The sequence below is a fragment of the Rhinoraja longicauda genome, chromosome 5 (assembly GCF_053455715.1).
Source record: "Rhinoraja longicauda isolate Sanriku21f chromosome 5, sRhiLon1.1, whole genome shotgun sequence".
Classification (NCBI taxonomy): domain Eukaryota; kingdom Metazoa; phylum Chordata; class Chondrichthyes; order Rajiformes; family Arhynchobatidae; genus Rhinoraja; species Rhinoraja longicauda.
The window spans coordinates 45,655,179-45,681,633 of NC_135957.1; the positions used below are offsets into that span (position 1 = coordinate 45,655,179).

Here is a 26,455-nt window from a genome sequence, read left to right on the forward strand (position 1 = left end):
CCTTAAAATCGCCTAAAGTGGGACAGGCCCTCACTTTCAATAGCCGTGAAGAGTATTGAGGCATTGTGAAGTCTGATATGCACTGCTCTAATGCACATTGTTTAAATCCAATTTTCTTCATTATTTTGTTCAGATTTGAGGACTATGTCGATCAATGCTATAAGGAACATTTGAAAAATCAAGGCAAAGTGGATTCGGTGAGAATTTGATTTGTGCAGCCTTCTTTCGTGTCCATCATCTATGTTTCAGATGTTCGGCCAGGCTCTTACATAATGGACAGCCTTCTCGTTTGCCACCGCTAGATCTTCCAGGCAGCATTGTTCACCAAGAAGTGGGCATCTTAGTAGGTGTGGCATGTACAGATGTGGATTGTACAGATGTTCCACATTCACATTCTGTGTCTGCCGCATCTGTATAGCCCCATTTGCTCATATTGGTCTTGCAAAGGCCCATCCCTGTACGAAGCCTATTGAGGGACTTCCAGGTCTTCCAGTCACATCTGTGACTAGGCGGTAGCTGTTCCTTGGTGGGGATTGGCAGCTTTTCGTGGTGGTGGTTTTCACTGCCTTTTTTCCCCACAAGACTAGTCTGGTTGCTTGAGGAGACTGTGACAGTGGCTGGACTGTGTGAAGGAAGCTCTTCCTTGACCAGGCGGTTTGGGGCTGGGTGATGGGAGTGACAGGAATGGTGGGTGTCCCCAACTTGCCTACTACGTTCAGTTCTACCGTCAACTGATCTGCGGATTCCTGGTGGAGCAATACCGGCCAAGACATGCAAGCTATTCACAACCGTTGGTTTTAGGCAGCCAGTGATGCATCTGCAGCTGTCTTTAAGGGCGACATCACATTGATATGACGTTATTTTCCGTTACGCATTTTGCATTTATTTATTTTATCCCTTTTGAGTACTTTGGGCATTAAAACCTGAAGTTTCTATAATATGTAGAAGACATATGAAGAAATATCCTAATATTAACTGCTAATATTAACTGCTAACCAGGGTGAACGGTATAGAGAACATGAAATTCCTGATTTTGCCAGAATATAATAAGTCCAACGGGAAGGGTATGAGGTATGGTGAGATTTGGGAGAGAGGGATAGTAATTCTGCATTTACTTTCAGGGAAAGTGCATTCAGGAATTAAGGAATATTAGTGGAAGATCATTCTGTGGTTATGATCATAATTCAGTTGAATTATGGGAAAGGTCAAATACAAAAGAGGAATGGGTCGAGTTATCAAATTGGGATCTAGCAAATGTGGAATTGAACCATGAGCTACATGAAGGTAAATCAGAGTTAGAACAAAGGGAGACCTTCAAGACAAAGACTTAAATGCTTCAGGATATTACTGCTCCATTACTACTCCCATAAAGGAAATGATTGGGATTGCTGAATGACATGGCTCAAATAAGGCAAAATGCAGCAAAAAATGGAGAGCCAGCCAGTGAGACCCTAAGTCCACAGAAGAGTATGGAAAATGTAGGAAGTCAGAGGGAGTATGTGAAAGATTTTTTGTGGCAAGTAATTTTTTTAAAATCCAAATATGTTTTATAAATCCATTAAGAATAAGAGTATAACTTAGTAAAGAGCTTATTAGTAATCTGTGAGTGGAGGATGTGGACAAAGTTTTTTAGGAATACATTGAATTTATCTTCATGAACTGACACTGCAATTAAGGAGGTTGGTAATGGATTGGATAAACACAATGAAGGAAGAAAAAGGAAGAGGTTTAATTTCATCACGTACAAATCACCTAGATAAAATATATCTCCGTTTTTTTATAAGAAACAAGGGAGGAAATTGCAAAGCACTGACCATCATTTTTCAATCCTTCCTGACCTCTGGAGTGATGCCATTGTGTCGGAGGACTGATAATATTATACTGTTGTTTTAAAAGAGAGGAAGAGATAAACCAATTAATTACAAACAAGTTGGTTTAACTTTGGTGAAAGGCAATTATTGGAATTAATTCAAAGGGAAGGAATAAACCTTCATTAAGAAAGGCAAAGATTAATAAAAGGTCAATTAGCACTTGAGTTATGACTACAGGACATGGATCATGTAGTGGGAGGTAGGATTTGACTGGGTAGCTCTTTTTCATCTGGTACAGACATGAGCAAAACAGCCACTCCCTGTGGAATAAATTATATGTGATTCTATGAACATCTGTAATTTTGCTTTGTAATCTCCATTCCATGGATCTGATTGTACAAAATTGTGGTTCCAGCAAGGAACTTCACTCTCCATGAGTACAGCTCAAAATATTACTGAAGCAACTGAAATTGGTGAATTTTTGTTTAAAAATGTCATGCTGGTGTGCCACCAGTGGGTAAATCTCCCTGTGGGTTTGCAATATTCTGATAAAGTGCATTAACTGAAGATCTTCCCTGAGGCCCCTGCCCTTGGTGCTCTGCCATGCAGTAGTAAAAAATCAGACATTCAGAAGACATGAAACCTTCAGTGGCTTTATTGATATTGATGGATCTGTCAAAGGACCAAATCATTAAACCACTTTGCCAGATTTTTGGTTAAAAGCGGATTTACATTGTGAAAGTTACACTGCGGAAAGTTATGATAGTTTTAATCTCATGAATGAATCAATTTCACTTATGTGAATGGGGTACCTATTGGTGAATTAGGTGTCCAAGGTGGTGTTGGGTTTTCAGTGTTTTCTAAATTTCCTTTGAAGAGAACTATTGGCTTTTCAAGGAAAATGAAGCCTGGTAATTTACAATGGTTTCTTCCAGCTTTCCTGATAGTCTCGCCATATAATTCATACATATTTAATTGTTTTACAGCTGGTTGGAGTGGATGTGATAGCTGCACTTGACATGTATGTTGAGCGAGGACAATGGGAAAAATGCATTGAAACTGCTAATAAGCAGGTGGAGTAGAGCTATTTTAGTTACCTATATTACTGTTAAAATGTTATTTTAGCACAACTATTGCCTCTGCTGTCGAATGTCATGGGTTCAAGCTTCACAATAACATTTTAAACATGTGGACTTAAAATTTTGTGGAAAAATATCAGCATAGTGTCCTGCATTTCATTACATAACTGCCACCAACTTAAGGATTTCTGTGTGAACACGCATTTCCTGATGTCCCAGTAAGCTGTTGGTTGATGGTCCTTCGATAGTATTGGTCAAAATTACCCATCTATTTAAATGATGTTACACCTCAATCTTTAAATACCACTTAAATATTAAAACAATTATTTTCATAATTTTCTGAGGTGTTTATACAATGATAGATTGTCCCAATGTAAATCATCTTTAATCTGAAGACATTGTAAAGTAGCTTGGTTCTGTTGGTATACTGAATGAATTTTAATAGTATTAAGTTATACAATACTCACCATGGATGTTGTATGGAGATTACAGTGAATTATCAAGGTAAATATGTCATATCTTTATTGATTATTGCATTTGAAGAATATTTTAAAATGTAGCTAAGTATCAGTTGAGTGGAGTGGCCTCATTATGCATTGTGAAAATATTTTGATTTATATTGTGTCAATCTTTGTGATTTGCAAAGTAGTAGAGACTTAACTGAGTCATGTGGTTTTTAAATAATGTTCTATTATTTATGACCTTTGGAATACAACATTAGCTTTTCCTTTGAGTAAAGCTGTCGCACTGCAGCTAGCTCTTAACTGAAATGCCTGACAAGCCACTCAATTTAAGGCAAACTGGGATGGGCAATGAATACCAGCCTTTCGAGAGACTTATACTCACTAAAAATAGTTTTATTATACAAATTTCGAAACAAGGGCAATGCTTTAATTCAATAGTGCTGTTGAAACCATTAGAAGTGATGTGGAAGAGGGAAAATGTAACGTAACATCGCAACTTCTATACTTGTATACTTGCTTCTTGGAAAGCCATTATACTTACATCAGGTCAAATAGGAATGAGTAGATAGTGTGGAAGGTGACTCATGCAGGATATAAATAATGATCTAGACCATTTGGGTCACATGGGTTGTTTCTGTGATATAAATTCTTACAATTCTTTGTATAATCAGAATCAGATGTCCAGGAGATAAATAACTGAATTTACCAGTAACTTATTTGTTTTTTGCATGTTGGGTTTCTCAACATTGATAATACATGCTAAAATTTGTATAACTGGACTGTGTTTTAGAACTACAAAATTCTTCACAAGTATGTGGCTTTGTACGTTACATATCTTATCAAAGAAGATCATCCAGAAAAGGCATTAAGTCTATATGTTCAACATGGTGCTCCTGCTAATACACAAGTAAGTGAAAATAATGAGACTAATTTCATACAATAGAACTTCCAAGTAATCTCCTCATATATGCTTCAGTGAGGAACCAGTTTTTGAAGAATGATGTATGTGCTAAGCTAAACTAACACTTATTTAGGGATTTCAAGAGAGAGTTAGATTTAGCTCTTAGGGCTAAAGGAATCAAGGGATATGGGGAAAAAGCAGGAACGGTGTACTGATTTTAGATGATCAGCCATAATCATAATGAATGGCGGTACTGGCTCGAAGGGCTGAATGGCCTACTCCTGCACCTATTTTTCTATGTTCTATGTTTCTATGATTTGGGGTCCAACATGAAGGTCATAATTTCAAAGATGCGTGTTGCAAGTATAATACTAGAATTGAATTCATGAACAATTTTTTCTCAACTATTATTTAGAAGAATATATGCTTACGGCCTAAATAAATGAATTTAACAGGAATAGAGAGATGTTAAAGTGATTAATGATAAATAGCAATTAAGCATTAGATGAAGACCGCAAGAGAAGTCAATTTAAATTCTCTGATCTCTGCAAAAAGAGGTTGAACAGGATAAAATTGAAGCATTATACACATATCTCGTTTTGACTATTTCAATTTCTGATGGGCTGGACCCTGAAACAAGTTGGTCTACTTTTTGGGGGATATGACCTGAACGTAGCAGAGCATCCATCATGGCTGCAAAACCAGTCAAATGGTGGTGACTATTTTTGGAGGATCCAGCGGACAAACCTCCTCTTGCATCCTGAAAACATTTATGAAATGTTATTTTCCTGGCCTCCTTCCTCAAATCTCTCATCTGCATCCATTCCCACTACTCACCACCCCCAAACCACTGACCCACCAGCCACTGAATATTCTCCTTTCAAAAATATGTCCAAGACTTTGATGACATCCATCAGTTCCAGCTATGTGGCTTCTGAGGTCCTTAATATTATGCAAGCTAGAACACATCAACCTATCCAAGAAGTTCAGGCTATTGAAATGGAGATGGCTCAAGCAAATGTGCTAGGCTGCAGATAAATGCAATAGAACACTTCACCCTCTCCCTCCTGCTTGCATTCGCCTACTACCAACACATGTTACTCAACCCCACTCCCCCTGCCCCTATCTGGTCCTAGTTCTATGTGGCCTTCACCTCGTCCCTGGTAGTCCCCATTATCACTTTCATTACATATCAATATTCAGCACTGGTAGCCTATGTGTTCTAGTTTATTACCCTCCTAGCTGGTTTCACCTTCATCTTCCTCAACTCCCCATCGGCTATTTTTTCACTGCCTCCATCTCTCACTCACATGCCTTTGTCTCCCAACTCCAATGGGCAGCACGGTGGCGCAGCGGTAGAGTTGCTGCCTTACAGCGTTTCCAGCGCCAGAGACCCGGGTTTGATCCCGACTACGGGTGCTGTCTGTACAGAGTTTATACATTCTCCCCGTGACCTCGTGGGTTTTCTCCAAGATCTTCGGTTTCCTCCCACACTCCAAAGACGTACAGGTTTGTAGGTTAATTGGCTTTCTATAAATGTAAGTTGTCCCTAGTGTGTGTAGGATAGTGTTAACATGCGGGGATTACTGGATCTTGCGGACTCGATGGACCGAAGGGCCTGTTTCCATGCTATATCTCTAAACTAAGCTAAAACTACACTCATTTCCCTCTCCTGCTTTGCTCCACTTGCCCGTCATCTATCACCCCTCTGGTCTACCAATCACTTTTTGGCATCTACCTCAGCCCTCCCCGCTTTCTCTTTCTGCTGGCAATCTTTCCTCTGCATTCTGAACTGATGTGGGGTTCTGACCTGAAATGCCAGCAATTTCATTCCCCACACAGATGTTGCTGCTCGACCTGCTGAGTTTCTCCAATGGATTGTCTGTTCCCAGCAAAAGTATTATGGTAGCAAAGTTAGCAGTTGCCCGTGAGATTTTTTTAATTGAAAGTATGCACTTAATATAAGAGATCACAATAGCCTTTTCTAATCTTGTATATGAACTGGGAAATGGAAATAAGCCGACACGATGAACATTTTTGTGTTGTTTAGCTTTTTTAGGTTCACTTTTTTTTCCCTTACAGAATTTCAATATATACAAACGGATTTTCATGGATATTATAAATATGCCAGATATAAATTGTGCAGATGCCTACAGGATATGGGCTGATCTTCGCAACATACTCTTCAATCTGGTTAGTGCAGCATAAAGTTAATTTTGAATCAGAAAAAAACTGAAACAAATTGAGATTTATGAAGGTTATCTGGATGTGCAGAAGAATTGATTCATTGTTTTTTATTTCCCAGAATGGAGAGAGAACTCCAGGTAAATGTAGTTATAATTTTTGCTCTATGAATTCTATTAAGAGGTTTTTGCATGGAAACAATTTAGATAGCTTCAAATCAATACCTTGTGAAGGTTGAACAATGGACCAAAGAAAAATTCTCTGTTCTAAGACTTGGCAAGCAGCTAATCATAATTCTTGCATGAGCAAGCAGTCTTGTCCTATTGGTTCAATAGTACCAAGGATAAGGATTCTCCACTAAGATATGAGCACGGGTCATTCCAGGGTCACTTCAGAAGAAATAGTTAATCTGTTCTGAGGATATACATGGAATCATTTAGAACATTGAATTGAGTAAACAAAATATTAGCTTTTGTACAAAATGCTTATCTGATATTTTGATATAGCATTGCCTAATGTTTCCAAATACACAGGACAAGATGTTAAAATCCAAAGTGCCAAATGTCAACTTGCTCCCGGTGGTGATGGGAGGCTTATGCACTCACCTATGCTCCTCCGATGTTGAGAAAGGCTAGGGAGACACGTCATTGGGGTTATCAAGTGGGCACCTACTTTCATCGACGTTTCGCTGATTGGACCAATGACATCTCCAGTAGGCTCAGCAGTGCATTCTGGCATCCCAGAACCACCCCCCTCTGCATCTGCCTAGCCGACTTATTTGGGAGACCAGATGGGGTCTTCCTCTTCCACTGGCTACTCCGCTCTGCCATCCGTGATGTTTCCTTGATAGCCTGGCATAGGGCTTGTCCGCTGATCCCCAGGTCCTTCATCAGTCTTACGGTAGATGTTGCCACAAATCCTCGACATCCAACTTCTACCGGGCTGATCTTTGCTCTCCAGCCCCGCTGTTCTGCCTCCGCTGCAAGCTCTGTATATCGCAGATTATTTCTTTCGAAGGCTTCCTGCGCAACATCCTCCCAAGGGACTGTGAGCTCCACAAAATACACCATGCGCTGAGAGTTCGACCAGAGGACAAGATCAGGCCTCAAGTTGGTGATGGCTATCTCTGATGGAACTGTAAGCCGTTGGACCACATCTACCAGCATCTGCCAATCCCGGGCTGCCTCCAGTTGTCCAAACCTTGTCCTTGGTGGAATTTTCCGTTGCTTTCCCCCCCCCCCCCCGAACAAAGGCAATTGGCATAACTGGGTTGGTTGTTCTGGGTGGCAGGGCATTGTTGGTTGTTCTCCTGCTTTTCAGAGTCGCTGCCAGGCATTTGAGCACTTGATTATGTCTCCAGGTGTACCGTCCTTGGTAGAGGCTTACTTTACACCCAGTGAGGATGTGCTTAAGCGTGGCTGGTGTTGAACACAGGGGGCATGATGGATCTTCGCCCAGCCATTGGTTGAGATATTTTGGGCTAGGAAGTACATCATAGGTTGCCCGAATGAGGAACCTAATCCTGCTCGCCTCCATCTCCCACATGTCCTTCCAGCTGATCTTCCGCTTTTCCACACTCTCCCATCTCATCCACTGGCCCTGTTTAGCTTGCGACACAGCCTTGGCACACCTACTCGACTCCTCCTGTCGGCGGACTTCGGCCGTGACCAACTTCCGGCGCTCCAGTGAGGATGCCTTGTTCCAGCAAGGTCGCTTTCTGCCAAGCCCCAAGCCACTTCTTCCGTGTTGGACTTGCCCAATCATGTCGCCTTGGTGGAGTGCAGATTTTGCCTGTTGTGTCACATTCTTAGCCGTCCACTTCTTTCCTGTTGCCAGGGTTGGGGCAGCAGCTCGGATGACAGTGCCCCTCGATTCTGCCAGGGTCATCTCTAGTCTGACTAGTGCACTTGAACTCCTCTGTGAGGCTAGAGAGAGGCAGCTGAAGTACCCCCTGACCGTACAAGCCTACACTGCTCAGGCATCGAGGAACACATAACCACTTTCTCACAAAAGAGCTGATTGTTCTTTCCATCTTATCGACTCTTGTGAGGGTGATGTCATACATGGTTAGTGGCCACATAAGGCGAGGTAGTAACCCAAATTGCAGGCACCAGATTTTCAGCTTTCCAGGCAACATGGATCGGTCGATGTTCGCAAGACCTTTGATGATTTCTAGCCTAAGCTCGTTTGCCTGATCAGTGTCCTTCAGTTTAGAGTCATACCATCTTCCCAGACTTTTAATTGGCTTCTCTGACAGTTGGGATTGGTTCTTGATCAATGAAAAACCTTTGATCTGTCAGTTTGCCTTTGATTATAGAAATGCTTCTTGATTTGGATGGCTTAAATTTCATTCTAACCCCAGTGATGTTCTCTTGAAGCTTCCCTAAAAGGCGCCTGGTGCAAGGTGCTGTTGTTGTTATGATTGTCATGTCATCCATGTAGGCCCTGATGGGTGGTAGACGGACTCCAGACTTCAGCCGGTCGCCTCCCACCACCCACTTGGAGGCCCTTATGATGACTTCCATAGCCATTGTAAAAATCAATGGGGAGATGGTACACCCTGCCATTATGCCAATCTCCATGCAGTGCCATGTGGTGGTAAAGTCTGGCGTGGTAAAACAGAGCTGCAGATCTTGAAAATAAGCCTTGACAAGAGCATATAATAGCTTCCTGATATATTAGAGTATCTCCAAGTTTAAATAATTTTCACTGTAATGTAAATTGTGTTTACAACCGATAGATAAAGATCGTTTATTCTTTAAACGCAATGTTATCTGAAGAAAATATAAATGTTTTCTTAAAGGTTGGTTTTACTTCATGAATAGAAATTATTTTAAGCCTTATTTTTTGCTTGTAATTTAGAATTTTCTCATGATACTGCGAATGTGTATGCTAAAGATAATTAACACATCTTCAAACATCTGAATTTCCCATGGAAGAAAAGGAAAAGATAATTTAGTGCAAAATGAATAAAATTATATCATTATATAAAATTATAAAATTATATATTATACCTATTTGCATCAACTGATGTTCTAGATCATTATTTTACTACCATTGTTTATCATGTTTTTTTTTCATTATTGTCCGGGTATGTGATGGCTAGTCTTTGAAAATATGTCACTGTGTGCAATTTACTTCTATTTTAAATAATCCAATCCTTTATTTCATAGGTCTCAAAACTGATTATTTGTCTGCTATTTCTTTTCCTCTGCAACTGAAGTATTATGTTTCCAAACATCAAAATTTCAAATGTTTCAAACATTAAAAAATTCTAACGTGACTTCAGGAAAGTTCAATTAAGCTGACTTTTATGCTTTTCATGCATGGGTAACAGCATTCAGTAGAATGCCTGAGCTCTCTTCCAAGGCTCACCTCCACATTCTGAACTAAATTAGGATTGCATAATTTATTTACAAGCAGCATCTTTATTTTCTCAGAACATAACATTCAGCTGGTTTTGAAGATTTTTTTAACTTTCCAACAGCTTTGACACCAAAGCTTTTTCAAAATTAGTTGGAGAAAAGAAATTGTGGGGATCCAAATTCCAAAATTTGATTGTAATGAAATGCCAATTCAAGAGTGTTTAATTGTCATACACTGGGAGCATTCTAGAGAAATGCCAATTCAAGAGTGTTTAATTGTCATACACTGGGAGCATTCTAGAGAAATTCAGTTTTTAGGAGAAAAAAAAACAAACATTTGAACTGCACACACAAACATCAAGAGTAGAGACAAGGATTAGTGTAAGAGAAAGTGAAATTGTCAATAGACAATAGACAATAGGTGCCGGAGTAGGCCATTCGGCCCTTCAAGCCAGCACCGCCATTCAATGTGATCATGGCTGATCATTCTCAATCAGTACCCCATTCCTGCTTTCTCCCCATACCCCCTGACTCCGCTATCCTTAAGAGCTCTATCTAGCTCTCTCTTGAATGTATTCAGAGAATTGGCCTCCACAGCCCTCTGAGGCAGAGAATTCCACAGATTCACAACTCTCTGACTAAAAAAGTTTTTCCTCATCTCTGTTCTAAATGGCCTACCCCTTAATCTTAAACTGTGGCCCCTTGTTCTGGACTTCCCCAACATTGGGAACATGTTTCCTGCCTCTAACATGTCCAATCCCTTAATAATCTTATACGTTTCGATAAGATCCCCTCTCATCCTTCTAAATTCCAGTGTATACAAAAAACTTGTCGCTCCAGTCTTTCAACATATGACAGTCCCGACATTCCGGGAATTAACCTAGTAAACCTACGCTGCACGCCCTCAATAGCAAGAATATCCTTCCTCAAATTTGGAGACCAAAACTGCACACAGTACTCCAGGTGCGGTCTCACTAGGGCCCTGTACAACTGCAGGAGGACCTCTTTGCTCCTATACTCAACTCCTCTTGTTATGAATGCCAACATTCCATTGGCTTTCTTCACTGCCTGCTGTACCTGCATGCTTCCTTTCAGTGACTGATGCACTAAGACACCCAGATCACGTTGTACGACCCCTTTTCCTAACTTGACACCATTCAAATAATAATCTGCCTTCCTATTCTTACCACCAAAGTGGATAACCTCACACTTATCCACATTAAACTGCATCTGCCATGCATCCGCCCACTCACACAACCTGTCCAAGTCACCCTGCAACCTCATAGCATCTTCCTCACAGTTCACACTGCCACCTAGCTTTGTATCATCGGCAAATTTGCTAATGGTACTTTTAATCTCTTCATCCAAGTCATTGATGTATATTGTAAATAGCTGCGGTCCCAACACCGAGCCTTGCGGTACCCCATTAGTCACTGCCTGCCATTCTGAAAAGGACCCATTTATCCCCACTCTTTGCTTTCTGTCTGTCAACCAACTTTCTATCCATGTCAGTACCCTACCTCCAATACCATGTGCTCTAATTTTGCCCACCGTCTCCTATGTGGGACCTTGTCGAAGGCTTTCTGAAAGTCGAGGTACACCACATCCACCGGCTCTCCCCTGTCAATTTTCCTAGTTACATCCTCAAAAAATTCCAGTAGATTAGTCAAGCACGATTTCCCCATCGTAAATCCATGCTGACTCGGAACGATCCTGTTACTGCGATCCAAATGCTCCGCAATTTCGTCTTTTATAATTGACTCCAGCATCTTCCCCACCACTGATGTCAGACTAACTGGTCTATAATTTCCCGTTTTCTCTCTCCCTCCTTTCTTGAAAAGTGGGATAACATTAGCTACCCTCCAATCCACAGGAACTGACCCGGAATCTATAGAACATTGGAAAATAATTACTAATGCGTCCACAATTTCTAGAGCCACCTCCTTAAGCACCCTGGGATGCAGACCATCAGGCCCTGGGGATTTATCAGCCTTGAGTCCCATTAGTCTACCCAAATCTTTTTCCTGCCTAATGTGGATTTCCTCCAGTTCCTCTGTCACCCTAGGATCTCTGGCCACTAGAACATCTGGGAGATTGTTTGTATCCTCAGTGAAGACAGATCCAAAGTACCGGTTCAACTCTTCTGCCATTTCCTTGTTCCCCATAATAAATTCCCCTGCTTCTGTCTTCAAGGGACCCACATTTGCCTTGACTATTTTTTTCCTCTTCACATACCTAAAAAAGCTTTTACTATCCACCTTTATATTATTGGCTAGTTTACCCTCGTACCTCATCTTTTCTCCCCGTATTGCCTTTTTAGTTATCTTCTGTTGCTCTTTAAAAGAGTCCCAATCCTCTGGCTTCCCACTCTTCTTTGCTATGTTATATCTCTTCCCTTTTGTTTTTATGTTGTCCTTGACTTCCCTTGTCAGCCACGGGTGCCTCTTACTCCCCTTAGAATCTTTCCTCCTCTTTGGGATAAATTGATCCTGCAACTTCTGCATTATTCCCAGGAATACCTGCCATTGCTGTTCCACAGTCTTCCCTGCTAGGGCCTCCTTCCAGTCAATTTTGGCCAACTCATGCCTCTGTAATCCCCTTTGCTATACTGTAATACTGACACCTCCGATTTTCCCTTCTCCCTCTCCATTTGTAGAGTAAAACTTATCATATTGTGGTCACTGCCTCCTAATGGCTCATTTACCTCGAGTCCCCTTATCAGGTCAGGTTCATTACATAACACTAAATCCGAATTGCCTTCTCCCTGGTAGGCTCCAGTACAAGCTGTTCTAAGAATCCATCTCGGAGGCACTCCACAAACTCTCTTTCCTGGGGTCCATTACCAACCTGATTTTCCCAGTCTACCTGCATGTTGAAATCTCCCATGACCACCGTAGCATTACATTTGTGACATGCCAATTTTAGCTCCTGATTCAACTTGCACCCTATGTCGAGGCTACTGTTTGGGGGCCTGTAGATGACTCCCATTAGGGTCTTTTTACCCTTACAATTCTTCATCTCTATCCATACTGATTCTACATCTCCTGATTCTATGTCACTCCTTGCAAGGGAGTGAATATCATTCCTTACCAACAGAGCTACCCCGCCCCCTCTCCCCACCTGCCTGTTTTTTCTGTACGTTGTGTACCTCTGAATATTCAGCTCCCAGCCCTGGTCCTCTTGTAGCCATGTCTCAGTGATTCCCACAACATCATACTTGCCAATGTCTAACTGAGCCTCAAGCTCATCCACTTTATTTCTTATACTTCGCGCATTTAAATACAACACTTTAACTTCGGTATTTACCTCCCCTCTCACACCGGTCACAATTGGCCCTGACCTTACTCTCATATCCCTTCTAGAACTTCCCTTCCCATTGATACGAGAGTCCTTTACAGTTTCTCCCGTATTCGCTTCCCCTTTAACTCCATCTCCATATTCCCAATTTGTCAACCCCTCCCCTCCACTACTTAGTTTAAAGCCGCGCTCGTAGCACTAGCAAACCTGCCTGCCAGAATGTTGGTCCCCCTGCTGTTAAGGTGTTGTCGTCAGAATTATTTGTAAAGAATGGTAAAGTACTGATTTTCATATAAATTTGTTTTACTTTTAAAAAATAGTTCAGTTTTGAAGAGAGACGGTTGTGATTTTTGACAGTCGGTAAATTAACTGCTTACTTCTGCTGCTGGTTAAAGGTGTACCTAACTGCTAGGATTCAGAGGAATTAGATTGAGACTACATTCTGCATATTCTTGCACAGTCCATCAAGATCTCTCGGTTGCTAACCATTTTAACTTCCACTCCCATTCCCTACTGATCTTCTGTCATGGGCCTTCTGTGTTACTAGAGTGAGGCTGTATGCAAACTGGAGGAACAGCACCTCGTGTTCCTCTTGGGGTAGCTTGCATCCCTACGGTACAAACATTGAATTCTCCAAAATATGCCCGTCCTCCCCATTATCCCTGTCCCCCACATGGATGTGTACCCATTTTTTCCCACAATCCCAGCGCCTTTTCCCATTCTCCCATTGACTTCCACATATATCCCTACCTTGGGCCTCCTCTTCCTAATCTTCTGATCTCACAGTTTTTTGTCTTTTCATCTCTGGCCTTTCTACAAAAATCTGCCAATCAAACCCACCCTCACCTGTACCCACCTATTTGCCTGCCTCTTTTCTGGCTTTCTCTCCCCTACAACAATCAGTCTGAAGAAGGGTCTTTCCCCAAAACATTGTCAGGACCCTTTGCTTTCTGACCAAAGGAACACTGTCTTTTTCTGCATTTCAGTTTAGTTTAGAGATACAGCGTGGAAACAGGCCCTTCGGCTCACCGCATCCGTGCCAACCAGCGATCTCCCGCATATTAACACTATCTTATCTACACTAGGGACATTTTACAATTATACCAAGCCAATTAACCTACAAACCTGTACGTCTTTGGAGGATGGGAGGAAACCGGAGCTCCCAGAGAAAACCCATGCACGTCACGGGGAGAACATACAAACTCCGAACGGACAGCACCCCAAATCAGGATTGAACCGAGTCTCTGGTGCTGTAAGGCAGCAACTCTATAGCTGCGCCACCATGCCACCATTTTCTATTTGATATTTCTGAGACTCATCTGCACTTGTGGTCTTTGTAGATCCAAGCAGGACTTGAATATACTTTTATATTTTCTCTAAGACCCTGGTCATAATTACAGTAATCCAAGATGTCGTTTTACATCCTTTAAGAATTGGAAGAGGAAATATTTGTGATGATTAATTTGTAATTCTGCAAATCTTTTCAGTTTATTTTGCTTTGTAGCAGAAGTAGTGTTTAATATTTTGATTTTTGTTTGTGATTTTTTTAGTGTGAAAATCTAGTTAAATCTTCAGAGGCTAATACTCCTGCCCATGAAGAATTTGAGCAGATGCTACTGATTGCACACTATTGTGCCACTCGTGCAGCGTCATTGGGAGTCAATCAGCTGGTACGTTTGTGAATGATATAACCATCCTAAAGTGTTCCATCAAAGATTTGTGTGTCACCAGATACTGACACAATGGTTATTTTTTGGGTACATTGATTTAAAGATGAGTATTTATTAATTCATCAACTATTTATTATTTAAATATATTGGCCAAGGATATATTTTACTCTGCTGTTCTAAGTATATGTTGTCGTTAAGTGATATGGCTTTTATTAGTTTTTATCAGTGAGAGAGTTCACCAATAGTTTTCCATAGTTCTTAACATTATTAATTGCCAATGCATAGTCTATAGTAGATATGGTATTTACAAATTAATCAAGTGTCTAATTAGTAGTTAGCACCATTTTATTTTCATAAATGCATTATATGTTCTTGATATACCTAGAACAGGAAATTTAAATGTTTTCGGGAATAAAAAACAAAATTAATCTATTGCACCTTTAAACTTATTAAATGATTCTTGATTTCAGGACATGGTTGCTTCAAAATTATCGATCTCTTTGCTGCGGCACACAGACATCATCCCTGCTGACAAAGCATTTTATGAAGCCGGCATGGCAGCAAAGGTATAAAATCTCTCTGATTTTATAATAATGGGGTAACTGCTAAGCTTAGCTTTCAGTGAGCTTGAAAAGATAACATTAGAAAATTATAGCTGTGTATAATAATTTTCATTTTGGAGAAAACCCTTTTTTCCTGAAAGAAAGATAATCGGTAAGTTTCTTTTTGAAATTCCCTTCACTCTTAAGGAAAGGCTATAACGGCATGTGATGATGTCCAGGATCAATGTGTTAAGAAATGTGGATCAATTAAAACAAGGGTAACATTAATGCTGGTTTTAGAAACATGTAGTCATAGAACAAGGAAACAAGTCCTCCGGAGCAACCCATCCCTGCTGACCAAGATGCCCCATCCAACCTGGTCCCGTTTGTCCATGACTAATCCACATCCCTCTAAACATGTTGCTTGGCTGAATATTTGTGATAAAGGACATTTTGATATTTATGATCAAAGAAAGGATGAGAAATCGGGCTTGCTAGTGTCCATTTGTAGGTGCTGTGTGTACACTTGGATTTTCGGAATGATGTCCAAGTCATGTTAGTATATATTCTGAACCATGTTGGGTGTCATTTTTGAAGAGGCCTGAGCACAGTTAACATTACAGGATGCTTGAAGACACGGCAGATCATAATGTGCGAGTGCAGCACTGATGTGACGCCATCACTGTCCCATTAATTTTGTTTTAATTGCCACTATAATTTCTTACATTTTTGGCTTCAAGTTGTGGAAGTATACAGGGAATGGTGTGATAAGTAGTTGAAGTTTTGATAACATGGAGGCCAATGCTTCTGGACATTGGTGCACTAATGGACCTTCCCTTTGGAACTATTCACAACTGGGGAAGTGAACAGAGAACATACAGAGCAGACAAGTTGCTGGTAAGAGAATGAGGAGGAAGAAGAAAGAAGGGCTCTTGGCTATAGGATATATCTTCCCAGCCTGTTTGAGAAACAATAATCCTACCAGAATTCATTGAGGAACATTGAGTGAAATCTCTTTCATTTATTATGAAAACTTTCAATCAAATTCAGTGAAGGTGATCTGCTTTTAAAAATATTCTTACATGTGATTTCATCGAAGATTGTGCTAAAGATATTTGCAACACTTCACAGATTGCGGTCTACTGTTAAAAATGCAAAGTGACTAAATCTTTCTCTTCTAAGGGATATTTACCTTTTGCCAGAGGCAAGGGTTTACAAGGTTTGCAGATTTCCTTTGGTACAGCGTGCATGATTGCAAGCAATTATTCCACTATCAGGAGAAACAAGGAATTGTTTCATTCTTGCCACTCTGAAGAAGAGTCCCCACCCGAAACGTATCCAATCCCTGTGCAGATGCTACCTGACCAGCTGAGTTACTCCAGCACGTGTTTTGCTCAAGATTCCACTATCAGGATTGCCTTGCTGGAGGATGGAGCACTGCTGATGTTTAGTGAAGGTTTAGTGGATGGCTTTGCAACAAAATGAACCAATTCTTGGCTAAGTATCAGACCGTACCACCATGATTTGAGTGTCACAAGTCAGGGTTAGGTGGCTGACGCCAACTATAAGGATACTGAAGATGGGGTAGCAAGTATGAATGCCATCTCCCTGAGCAAAGACAGCAGAATTGTGCTTCAATACCTCCTGGCACTCTTTCCAATTTAGTTTAGAGATACAGCACGGAAACAGGCCCTTCGGCTCACCGAGTCCGCACCAACCAGCGATTCCATACACTAACACTATCTTAAACACACCAGGGACAATTTACAATTTTACCAAGCCAATTAACCTACAAACCTGTACATCTTTGGAGTGTTGGAGGAAACCAAAGTGCCCAGAGACAACCCACACACCACAGGAAGAACGTACCAACTCCATACCGGCAGCACCTGTAGTCAGGATCGAACTCGGGTCTCTGGTGTTGTAAGGCAGCAACTCTACCTCTGCGCCACCATGCCTCTGTAATTCCAAAAATCTCTTGGAGGAAAGACTGCTCCAAGTCCCTTTAAATACTAGCTGTGCAGTAATGGTCTGATCTTGGTTACAAGCAGTATGAGCTTGTGTGACAGCCCTGTAAACTTGCAGAGCAGCAAACTAATGTTGCATAATTCAGTACAAATTGAACTGGTGTACAGAAGTTTCTGATGATAACCAGTTTCTGCTGGTTTTGTAATGGAAGCTGACACAAAAGCCATCAAACTGGCTGAATGGATGTGTGGCTGCAGTAACCCTGTGAATTTAAAGGCAGAAGGGTCTTGACCCACAACATCACCCATTCCTTCTCTCCAGAGATGTCCCACTGAGTTACTCCATCATTTTGTGTCTACCTTTGGTTTAAACCAGCATCTGCTGTTCTTTCCTACAAATTTAAAGGCAGTGATCTATGGAGAAAAAATTGCAAGGACACAAAGCACCTGATGCAATAATAAAGCATATTTCTGATTTCTCCAAATTATGTCTAGACACTGGTATCCCTATGATTATTGGTTACATAGCTCTGCTTTAGTAAAAAATCTTACTTTTGCAGACAATCGGATGGGAGAACATGGCTTTTATATTCCTGAATCGGTTCCTGGATCTTAGTGATGTAAGTTGTCCATTGTTCTAATTTCAGACAATTTATAAGGATTTTTTTTGTGAATCAGCATATCTAAGAACAAAATGAAATTTAGAGCATTACTTTCATGAACAAAATGTTTATATTCCCAACAAAATTCCTTCCCTGTGAATTTTGTTTAGGCAGGTCAATGGATCGCTGATCTAAGTTTTGTGTTGCTTTGCCTTTGATAGCAGAATGTCCATCCATAATGAGACTTTGACAGGTCACAGCTGAGATTGGGAATTCCTACAGTGAGAGATATAGTGTACAAGTTACAGGATTGAAAACCAGCCAAAATAACATATGAATGACACTTGAAGAGTGCAGTGTGGAAAGGTAGATGTCAGATGGATAAAATCATTAGGAGTTTTTTTGATTTAGCAAGATGTTTTGTGTCCCCAGACATGGTCCACCAACTATTACTTCCTTAACATTAGGTATCATATTTCTTGATGAGGGGACAGATCATTCAGCCACTTGCCTTATTGGGGTGAATTGTAGAATCGTATCAAAATTTAAAATACAACCAGAAAATACTGGAAATACTCAGCAGTATGGCAGAACAATGGGAGAGAAAAGCAGCATTTTAGGTTTCAGGTTCTCAAGTGTTCATCTGAACTAAGTAAAAGCTAGAAATGAACAAGGTTTAAGTTGCAGAGTAAGTGGGAAGGCTGGAGATGAGAAGGAAAGGTCTTTGATAGGATGGCGATCAGAAGAGATTGAATAACACTCAGTAGTGGTGCCAGATGAAAGAAGTGATAAGAGTACACCCAGAAGAAGTGCAAATAGCAGAAGATAAATGAAATCTGACTTCCCTATAGATGAGAGAAGGCAAAAATTGCTGGATAGTGGGAATGTAAGCTGCAGGACAAAAATGGCTGATTATCTGAAATTGTTGCATTAAGTGATGAATCCTGTAGCTTATAAGTATCAGATCAGAAAATGCAGTACTCAACAGTTTGACTACATTGATTACTTAAGGGCCTGTCCCACTTAGGCGATTTTAAGGCGACTGCCGGTGACTAGGCTGTCGCCGAACGTTCGCCGGGGTGTCGCGGGCATAATCGTGAGGAGTCTTCAATGAATCGTAGCGGATCTTGGCGCATCGCGGAAAAAAATTCCAGATAGAAATTTCTCGACAGCTGGCTTGTCGCCAGGTATCGTTGCTTATTGCGGGCGCTGCCGCATGCTGTCCCCAGGTTTGCTAGGTTGTCGCAGATGCATTTAGAAGCACGTAATATTAAACTAAGAAAAGGCATTTGAAGATACCAGAAGATGGTTTTGTTTAACCAATTTATTTACCGTCAGGACATTTGACAGGTAGATTGGAGGCGACAGTTTGACGGTCAGGTAAGCGTGGGAATTTTGTGATGTTTCTGAAGACGGTGTAATCTCTTAGCCAGGTGCTAGATTCACGATAAAAGTAACTTGCATCGACCTGACTCGGCATTGTCGTAGGGTAAAAGAAAATGTCGGCGATCTGCTACGACTTTGACAGTCACCTTAAAAATCGCGTAACTGGGACAGGCCATTTATTCCTTTTGAAATAAGACATTTTGGACTTATTCTTTAAAATATTTTGTTTTGGAAGATAAACACTGGATTTCCTTTAATGGTAAAGGAAATTGCCAATTACAAAAGAAATTGCTCTGATGACCCAGTTCATCTTTTGTTTATAGGCAATCGAGGAAGGGAATCTTGATGCACTTGATCATTCTGATTTTCAACAAACAGATATTCCATTTGAAATACCTGTGCCTGCAAAGCAACATGTTTTGGTAAGTTTAAAGCAAACAATGGTAGCCCTGTCTATTCTGGTTCCATCCTTGGCAATGTGTAATTTCCAATTTTTTTAATTAAGTACTAAACCTGAGTTATAGATTTGATTTGTTAATGATGGTTGCTTTTTATTTTAAAGCCTGACATAGTTCTATTTACGTTCCTTAATTGAGCATTTGAAATAGTCAACATTAACACGGATAAACTGGAATATAAAGGTTACAGAGACTCCTGTTTTCAGAACTCATCTCTTGTTAAAGAAAACGTATTTTCATCCTCTGTGGCGTTACTGAGGTCATTTACTATTTATTTTTAACTGCTTCTGCTCCCATGTTCTCATTGAACCCAGCCTCTCTGGCAATCCGTGCTATGTCTGAGTCCCAATTAGACCTGGGAAAAGGACGACACTGGACCGATGACCAAACTGAACCTGTCTGTAGGTCTGCTCAATTCTCTTGACCCAACTGGGTCTAGAATCATTAACCTGAGCAGGCCTGGGTACAGGAACCTCTCTTAATCTGGGACTTAATTGGCTCCAGTTCATCTTTTGGAGCTCATGTCCAGATTCACATTCAGCTTAAGACATGAGTGTACTGTATGGGCGTGACTGGTAAGGGATATTCATTTGTAGCATTCAAAAGGGAGCTGTACATATCTGAAAGGAAATAATTCGCAGAATTGTGGTGAGGGAGTTGGACTTGCACGAAGCCAGTATAAATGGAAAAGAAACAAATGGTTTCTCTCAGTGCTATAACCATTTTGTGCTCAGTTTATAAGACAGTGATACAGAAGTGATGGATGAGTCTTGTTGCTGGCATTGACTGCAATGTTAAAGAGGTTTCTTTGAACAGTTGGTTCAACCACTTGGTCTTGTAAGGTTCTTTTAATCATTATCTCTTCCAAAACCGCACTCATAGATTTTACTCTTAGAGGCCGTGAATTGCACTTGAAATTCACTCATTATTGAGGGTAGACAGGAAGGAAATGTTTCCTTCTGCTGGATTGATGAGTAAGAAATGTTTATCCCCAAAGAAAAGGGTGTGAAAAAATATGTAGCTTTTATACGTTTTCGAAATAGCTTGAATAAAATAAAAAGTGAAGCAATAGTGGTTGTGACCAGGAGATTGAATATTGCTGGAGTGCATATATCTAGCAGGATTATAGGACTGGAGCAGACTACAGAGTAGTCAGAGAAAAGAGATCTGAATCAAATAAGGAGAATTTCAAAATCAAGATGTTGCTTGATGAGGAATCCAGGTAGGTCAACGAACAAGACAGGGTTGGTGAGTAGGTCTCAATGTATGGACATGGAGAGCAGTGTTTTGGAAACCCTCAAGTAATGAAAGTAAGAAAGCAGATGATCAGGCAGGAGAGAGCAGAGAATTGGGCAACATGCCTTAGAATGCTCAAATCCAGTGGTCGCAAATGTGTAGATGAGGATTTCAAATGCAGATGGACTAGGGAAAAAAAGGTACATGTTTAGGTTGTAATAATAGACAATCGAGATTATGAAGTGGACATTACTTAGAAGTTTGATACCTTATCAAATATTAAGATAGCAAAATAGTTTGCTAAGAATGTTTGCCATAGTGGGGGAAGCTGTCTGGCATGGAAACAAGACAAATCACTAAGTATAAACATTTTCAAAGTCAATAAAAATAATAAAAATGTTATTAGTATACAGTGACATATTCACATTATTTTGTAATGTCCATTTTTACTTTGAAATGCACTAAAAGAGGCTTGAAACTGGCAATTTTGTGTAAATTTTCCAACATTTTCCTTTTTTTTTATCCCCGCTGTACGCCTTGCGCAAGTGCTTGGCTCTTTTCTTCTTTTTTTTTACCTTACTCACATGCCTGATAATCAATGCTGAAGATTTCTGAATTCACTTGCTAAAAGAAAAGTTGCACCAGTTTAACTGTTTTAATTTCACAGTTACTTCCACAGCGACAACTTAAAAGTTTTTTTTACTTTCAGGATGACAGGCGGGAAGAAATTAGGGACTGGGTGCTCACTGTTTCGATGGACCAGCGAGTTGAGCAGGTCCTTCCAGCTGATGAACGAGATACTTACGAAGCTTCATTAATAGCTATAAATACCGGCATCAGTTCTCTTCCTTGTATAATAACAGGTGATTTTTTTTTGCATGGTTAATTACGTGTCCCCTTAGGATAAGATATTTACAAAATTGGATAATGTTAAAGTTGTTATCTTCGTGTTTCAATTACACCTCAGCAACTTACAGCCTAGGTCAAAGGCATGGTAAAATTTGCTACTTCAATAATGTTGTTTTAGCCCATGCTGCGCCAATAAATAGCTGATACTATCTAGGAGGTACAAATGTGCTGGTTGGTTCTTTGTGTTGATGAAAAATCATTAACGAGAGATCATATATTTAGTACAGATGGAAAGTAAACTGAGAGAGGAGGAGAAAATTAAGGTGAGAAAATTAAGAACAATTCTGATGGTTGAGCTTACCCAATTAGGCCAATAAATGAGTCTATGATCCTGTTGTGCAAAGTGGAACAGTATCAGGCCATCTGCTGCACACATACTGCATCATTCAGGATGTACAGGGGAAATAATGTTTATGAGTAAAAACACATGAAAATGTTTGATTCCTTTTTCATCATGCGCACCACAATATATCTGAAAACTGAATGCATCTCAAATTTAACTGAATATGAGGTGAAACAACTATTTTCATATATTGATAAACCATTTATGTTATCATGGTTCAGGTTATCCAGTACTGCGACACAGAATTGAATTCAAAAAACCTGGGAAAGCGGCAAACAAAGACGACTGGAACAAGTTCCTCATGGCTGTGAAAGTAAGTAACTGAGCAAATTGCAAAAGTATTCAAGTAAGTTTGAAAGTTGTCCCAAGTGCAATGAATAGTATTGATAATCTGCAGAGAGCTACTAAAGATTTTGGCTTCTCCTTAATACAATTGATATTAATTCTGTTCCTATTCTCAATCAAGGATAACTCCAATTAAAACATAATTTCATTTTGGTAATGAAGCTATTGCAGATGGTTAATTCAGAAGAGAGCAAATGGTTCAGTCAATAATAGTTCTCACAAGTTACTATTCTGAGGTAATGACTTTTAGTTGAGCTTCTTATTCTGATTTTTCCATTTGTAAAATTACATGCAGTGTATTGTTTTAAAATACTCAAATAAAAGTTCAGTTGGAAGTTAAAGCATTAGTGCCAATGTTTATGTAATCGTGATTTATATATCATTTCTAATTAATATTTATTCTATTTTTAGACAACTCACAGTCCCGAGTGTCAAGATGTTTTAAAATTCGTCAGTCAGTGGTGTGGAGGCCTTCCCAGTGCTAGTTTCTCCTTCCAGTGAAGCAGTTTAATAAATGAATAAATGCTTCTAAACCATTTTTAAGTGTATTTCCATTGTGCTAACTTAATATGACCAAATAGTCTGCTTCATTGTTCTTTTCCATTCGAAAGACATATTTATTTGCCAAGTTATTGCGTAAATAAAACTTCTTAACTACTGCCATTGACTGTTTTGAATCTCTGCAAAGTTTTGCTATTAGAATATATCTGTACTTGATATTCGTTTACGAAGAGTTAATTAAGAAACAAATTAGGTAATGTTCATGTTATTTTTAAAGAGACAAGCATAGGAAATGGGAAATTTTTGTTATCCTATTAAATGCCACAATGGGCAATCTAACATCATAGTATCTGTTTAATATTTACTTTATTTTCATGTTGTCTTAAGGATCAAAAATACAAAATTCTCAAAATATGTGGCACATCAACTAGAATTTTTGGACTAGAATAAAAGTTAACATTCTGGTCGATGGCTTTCTAATTAAAAATCAATGATGCAAAATCTTAACTCCTTCTCTGCACAGAAGCTGCCTAATCTGCTGAATGTTCTCAGTTTTCTTTCCATTTCTATATAAAACTTCAGCATCTGTAGTATTTTGTTTGTAGTTTATCTTAAAGATTTTTGAATGAGACTGATGAATTTTACAGTTTTGTTCTTTTCACTTTCATCATCACACTCCGGATGGATTCAGACATGTGGAAAAGCATCTTTCCTTAATCTATGAAATAACCCAACTTATTTCTCCGTTGTTCAATTTTTTCAAAAGCTATATCAATGTAAACTTGGGGAACATTCCCTTAACGTTCAACAGAGCACATTACAGCCTTCTAGATGCTAATTCAGTTCAATTTCACATATTCCAAGTAAAGTGCTTTTGTTTCTTCTGTTTGCTAAATGCCACCTTTATTTGCAATTGAATCTTTCTGAGCATTCTTTATTCAAAACTTTTATTTTCGTCTTTCGTTCCTTCTCCCATTCTTTTCATTTTGAAACTTCATTATGAGCACCTTTTTCCAATTCTGATAGACATTGACCTGAACATTGTTTCTCTCTCCATTCACTGCCTGACCTGTGTTTTCTGTTTCATGTCATTTTTTCAGCATTTGCAATGTTTTGCTTTTGCCTTATTATTTATTTTGTAGTTGGTTGAGGAATAAAAATTCCTCAACCAACTACAAAATAAATAATAAGACAAAAGCAAAACACTGCAAATGTTTTTATTCCTCAACCAAATGCTAAATTAACAATCAGAAAATGTTCCTGTTTTTCAATAAGATACTGCAGTGATATCTTTTTCAATCACCTGAGCAGGTACTTGGGAGTTTAGCATCTTTCGAAGAGAGAGAAATCTGACACAAAAATAGTATGAGCTGGAAACAGTAAGCAGGCTCTTCAGCATCTGAATCAAAATGATGGAGCACACTATGATATATCATTATGAAAGCATGTACAGTTGCATGTGGCTACAACCACCTTCTCACAGATTAATGCAGTGGGGCAATGCTATATCTCAAGAACTACAATAAAATGGATGTAAGCTGCAATTCCTTCAGTTTTTTTCAAATCCAAAAGGTCACTAAAAATTTGTTTTAAAACTACTAAGAATTCTAATCATTGGAACTGAGGGAATGATTGAAGTAGAATGGAAGTCATTCTTGAAATTGTGCATGCTTTGGCAAACATTTTAGGCTATTTACACATGCATCAACATCAGCTTCTCATAAATGTATATTTATCTGAGCAGATACAGTAATTAATGATAATTTACAGGTCAAAGATTTTTTTTATTTTGCCCTGGCCTTCCATAATGTACCATTTCAATCTACACTACCATTACATACAACTATTTATGCAATAAAACTGGTGAAATCCCAGCGGGGTGGCAACTGAAGTGATTCTGAGACAATTTCATCCCTTCATTAATATTATTCTAATCATCAGACTTAATTGAACCAAACATTTATCCTTGTTTTTGTTTATTCACAAAGAGTCAAGTTGAAGAGCAAGTGTGATCCAAATGCCAAAGATAGCTGGGGGTTGTGGCAATTTGCAACGAACTTGTCACCAGACTACACACAAATTTGTTATATGCTTAATGATTTAAGCGACACTGCACCTCAGCAATGGACCCAAACTTGTGTCATAGCTGTGACAGTCAGGTATAGGAGAAAATAACCCGTGGACCTGGTATAATGAAACAAATAGTACATTGATCTCCCTTGTGGTAAATTGGAAAAGAAGGTTGATGTGTAAACATAATGAAATGTTAGGCACATTAGCAGATCAACCTTCAGGCCTAAGCACTGTCAAGGAACATAGAAGAGCTTAGCACAGGTTTGCACCATTAATCATACTACGTCCCCACCTGCACAAGATCCCACTGTAATTCACGATAACCATCTCCACTGTCCACAATACCACCTATTTTAGTGGTATAAGGAAATAACTGCAGATGCTGGTACAAATCGATTTATTCACAAGTGGTATCTGCAAACGTACTAATCACACCTTGTACATTTTCACCAAATTGCTGATATAGATGACAAACAGCTACGGACTCATTTAGTACAATGAAGTACAATGTTGACCACAGGCCTCCAGTTTGAAATGTTCTGATCAGAACATCTCCATATACCTTTCCAAGTTCCCAAGTCTTCATGGCTTTCTCCATGAAAATATTCATTGAGGACTGACTATCTCCTGCTATATTTTGATGAGGATCTTCTTACCAAAGTGCAAGCATTGGGTTTCTTACTTAGGGAATACCCCCCCCCCCCCCCCCCCCCCCAAGTATCCAGGGCTGATAATGACCCATATCTTTGCCTCATCCTCCACAAGGAGCTTATCCTATTCTCTTTATCTTGTGCGTGTTTTCCCAGTCAAGCTGCACTGTCAGGACAGCCTGCTACCTCATCCATGTATGGAAGCAAGTTGTTAATGTTGAAAAGATAACATCTGTTAATAGATAGAATGCTAAAAAAAAAGCATATGACGTGCATGCCTTCAGCTATCAGGGTTTCGAGTATATAAGTCAGCAAGTCATGTTGCAACTTTATCAGGCTAGTTAGGACACATTTGCATGCAGTTCTTGTTGCCCCATCAAAGCAAGGATATGGAGGCTTTAGAGGTATACCAGAAATTTTCCTAGATTCGAGGGTATTGCCTGTAAGGAGAGGTTGGACAAACCTGGATTATTTTCTGTGGAATGTCGGTGGCTGAGGGAAGACCTGATAGAAGTATATAAAATTACTAGACCAAGTGGACCCGCTGGGCCCATTCCTCAAAGGGTTTCCATTATGACTTGGGAAAATCGCGTTTCTTTAAAATAAATTGCTTTAAAAAATAAAAAATAAATCTTCTTGCCTTTGAGGCAGCAGAAATTATGTAACGCCCTC

At 39.7% G+C, this 26,455-nt stretch overlaps 1 protein-coding gene across 2 annotated transcripts in view; it reads left to right on the forward strand.

Moving 5' to 3' along the window:
- ift172 (intraflagellar transport 172) overlaps positions 1 to 23,584 on the forward strand; it is a 123,318-nt gene extending 99,734 nt beyond the window's left edge. For both annotated transcript variants that reach the window (XM_078399428.1, XM_078399429.1), the window contains 11 exons: positions 134 to 197; positions 2,798 to 2,884; positions 4,145 to 4,261; positions 6,338 to 6,448; positions 14,652 to 14,771; positions 15,242 to 15,337; positions 17,841 to 17,900; positions 19,592 to 19,690; positions 21,672 to 21,825; positions 22,436 to 22,527; positions 22,971 to 23,584. In XM_078399428.1, the coding sequence (XP_078255554.1) occupies positions 134 to 197; positions 2,798 to 2,884; positions 4,145 to 4,261; positions 6,338 to 6,448; positions 14,652 to 14,771; positions 15,242 to 15,337; positions 17,841 to 17,900; positions 19,592 to 19,690; positions 21,672 to 21,825; positions 22,436 to 22,527; positions 22,971 to 23,060 (1,090 nt within the window). In that variant the 3' untranslated portion in view covers positions 23,061 to 23,584. The remainder of the gene's footprint in view (positions 1 to 133; positions 198 to 2,797; positions 2,885 to 4,144; positions 4,262 to 6,337; positions 6,449 to 14,651; positions 14,772 to 15,241; positions 15,338 to 17,840; positions 17,901 to 19,591; positions 19,691 to 21,671; positions 21,826 to 22,435; positions 22,528 to 22,970) is intronic.
- Positions 23,585 to 26,455: the final 2,871 nt, after the last annotated feature.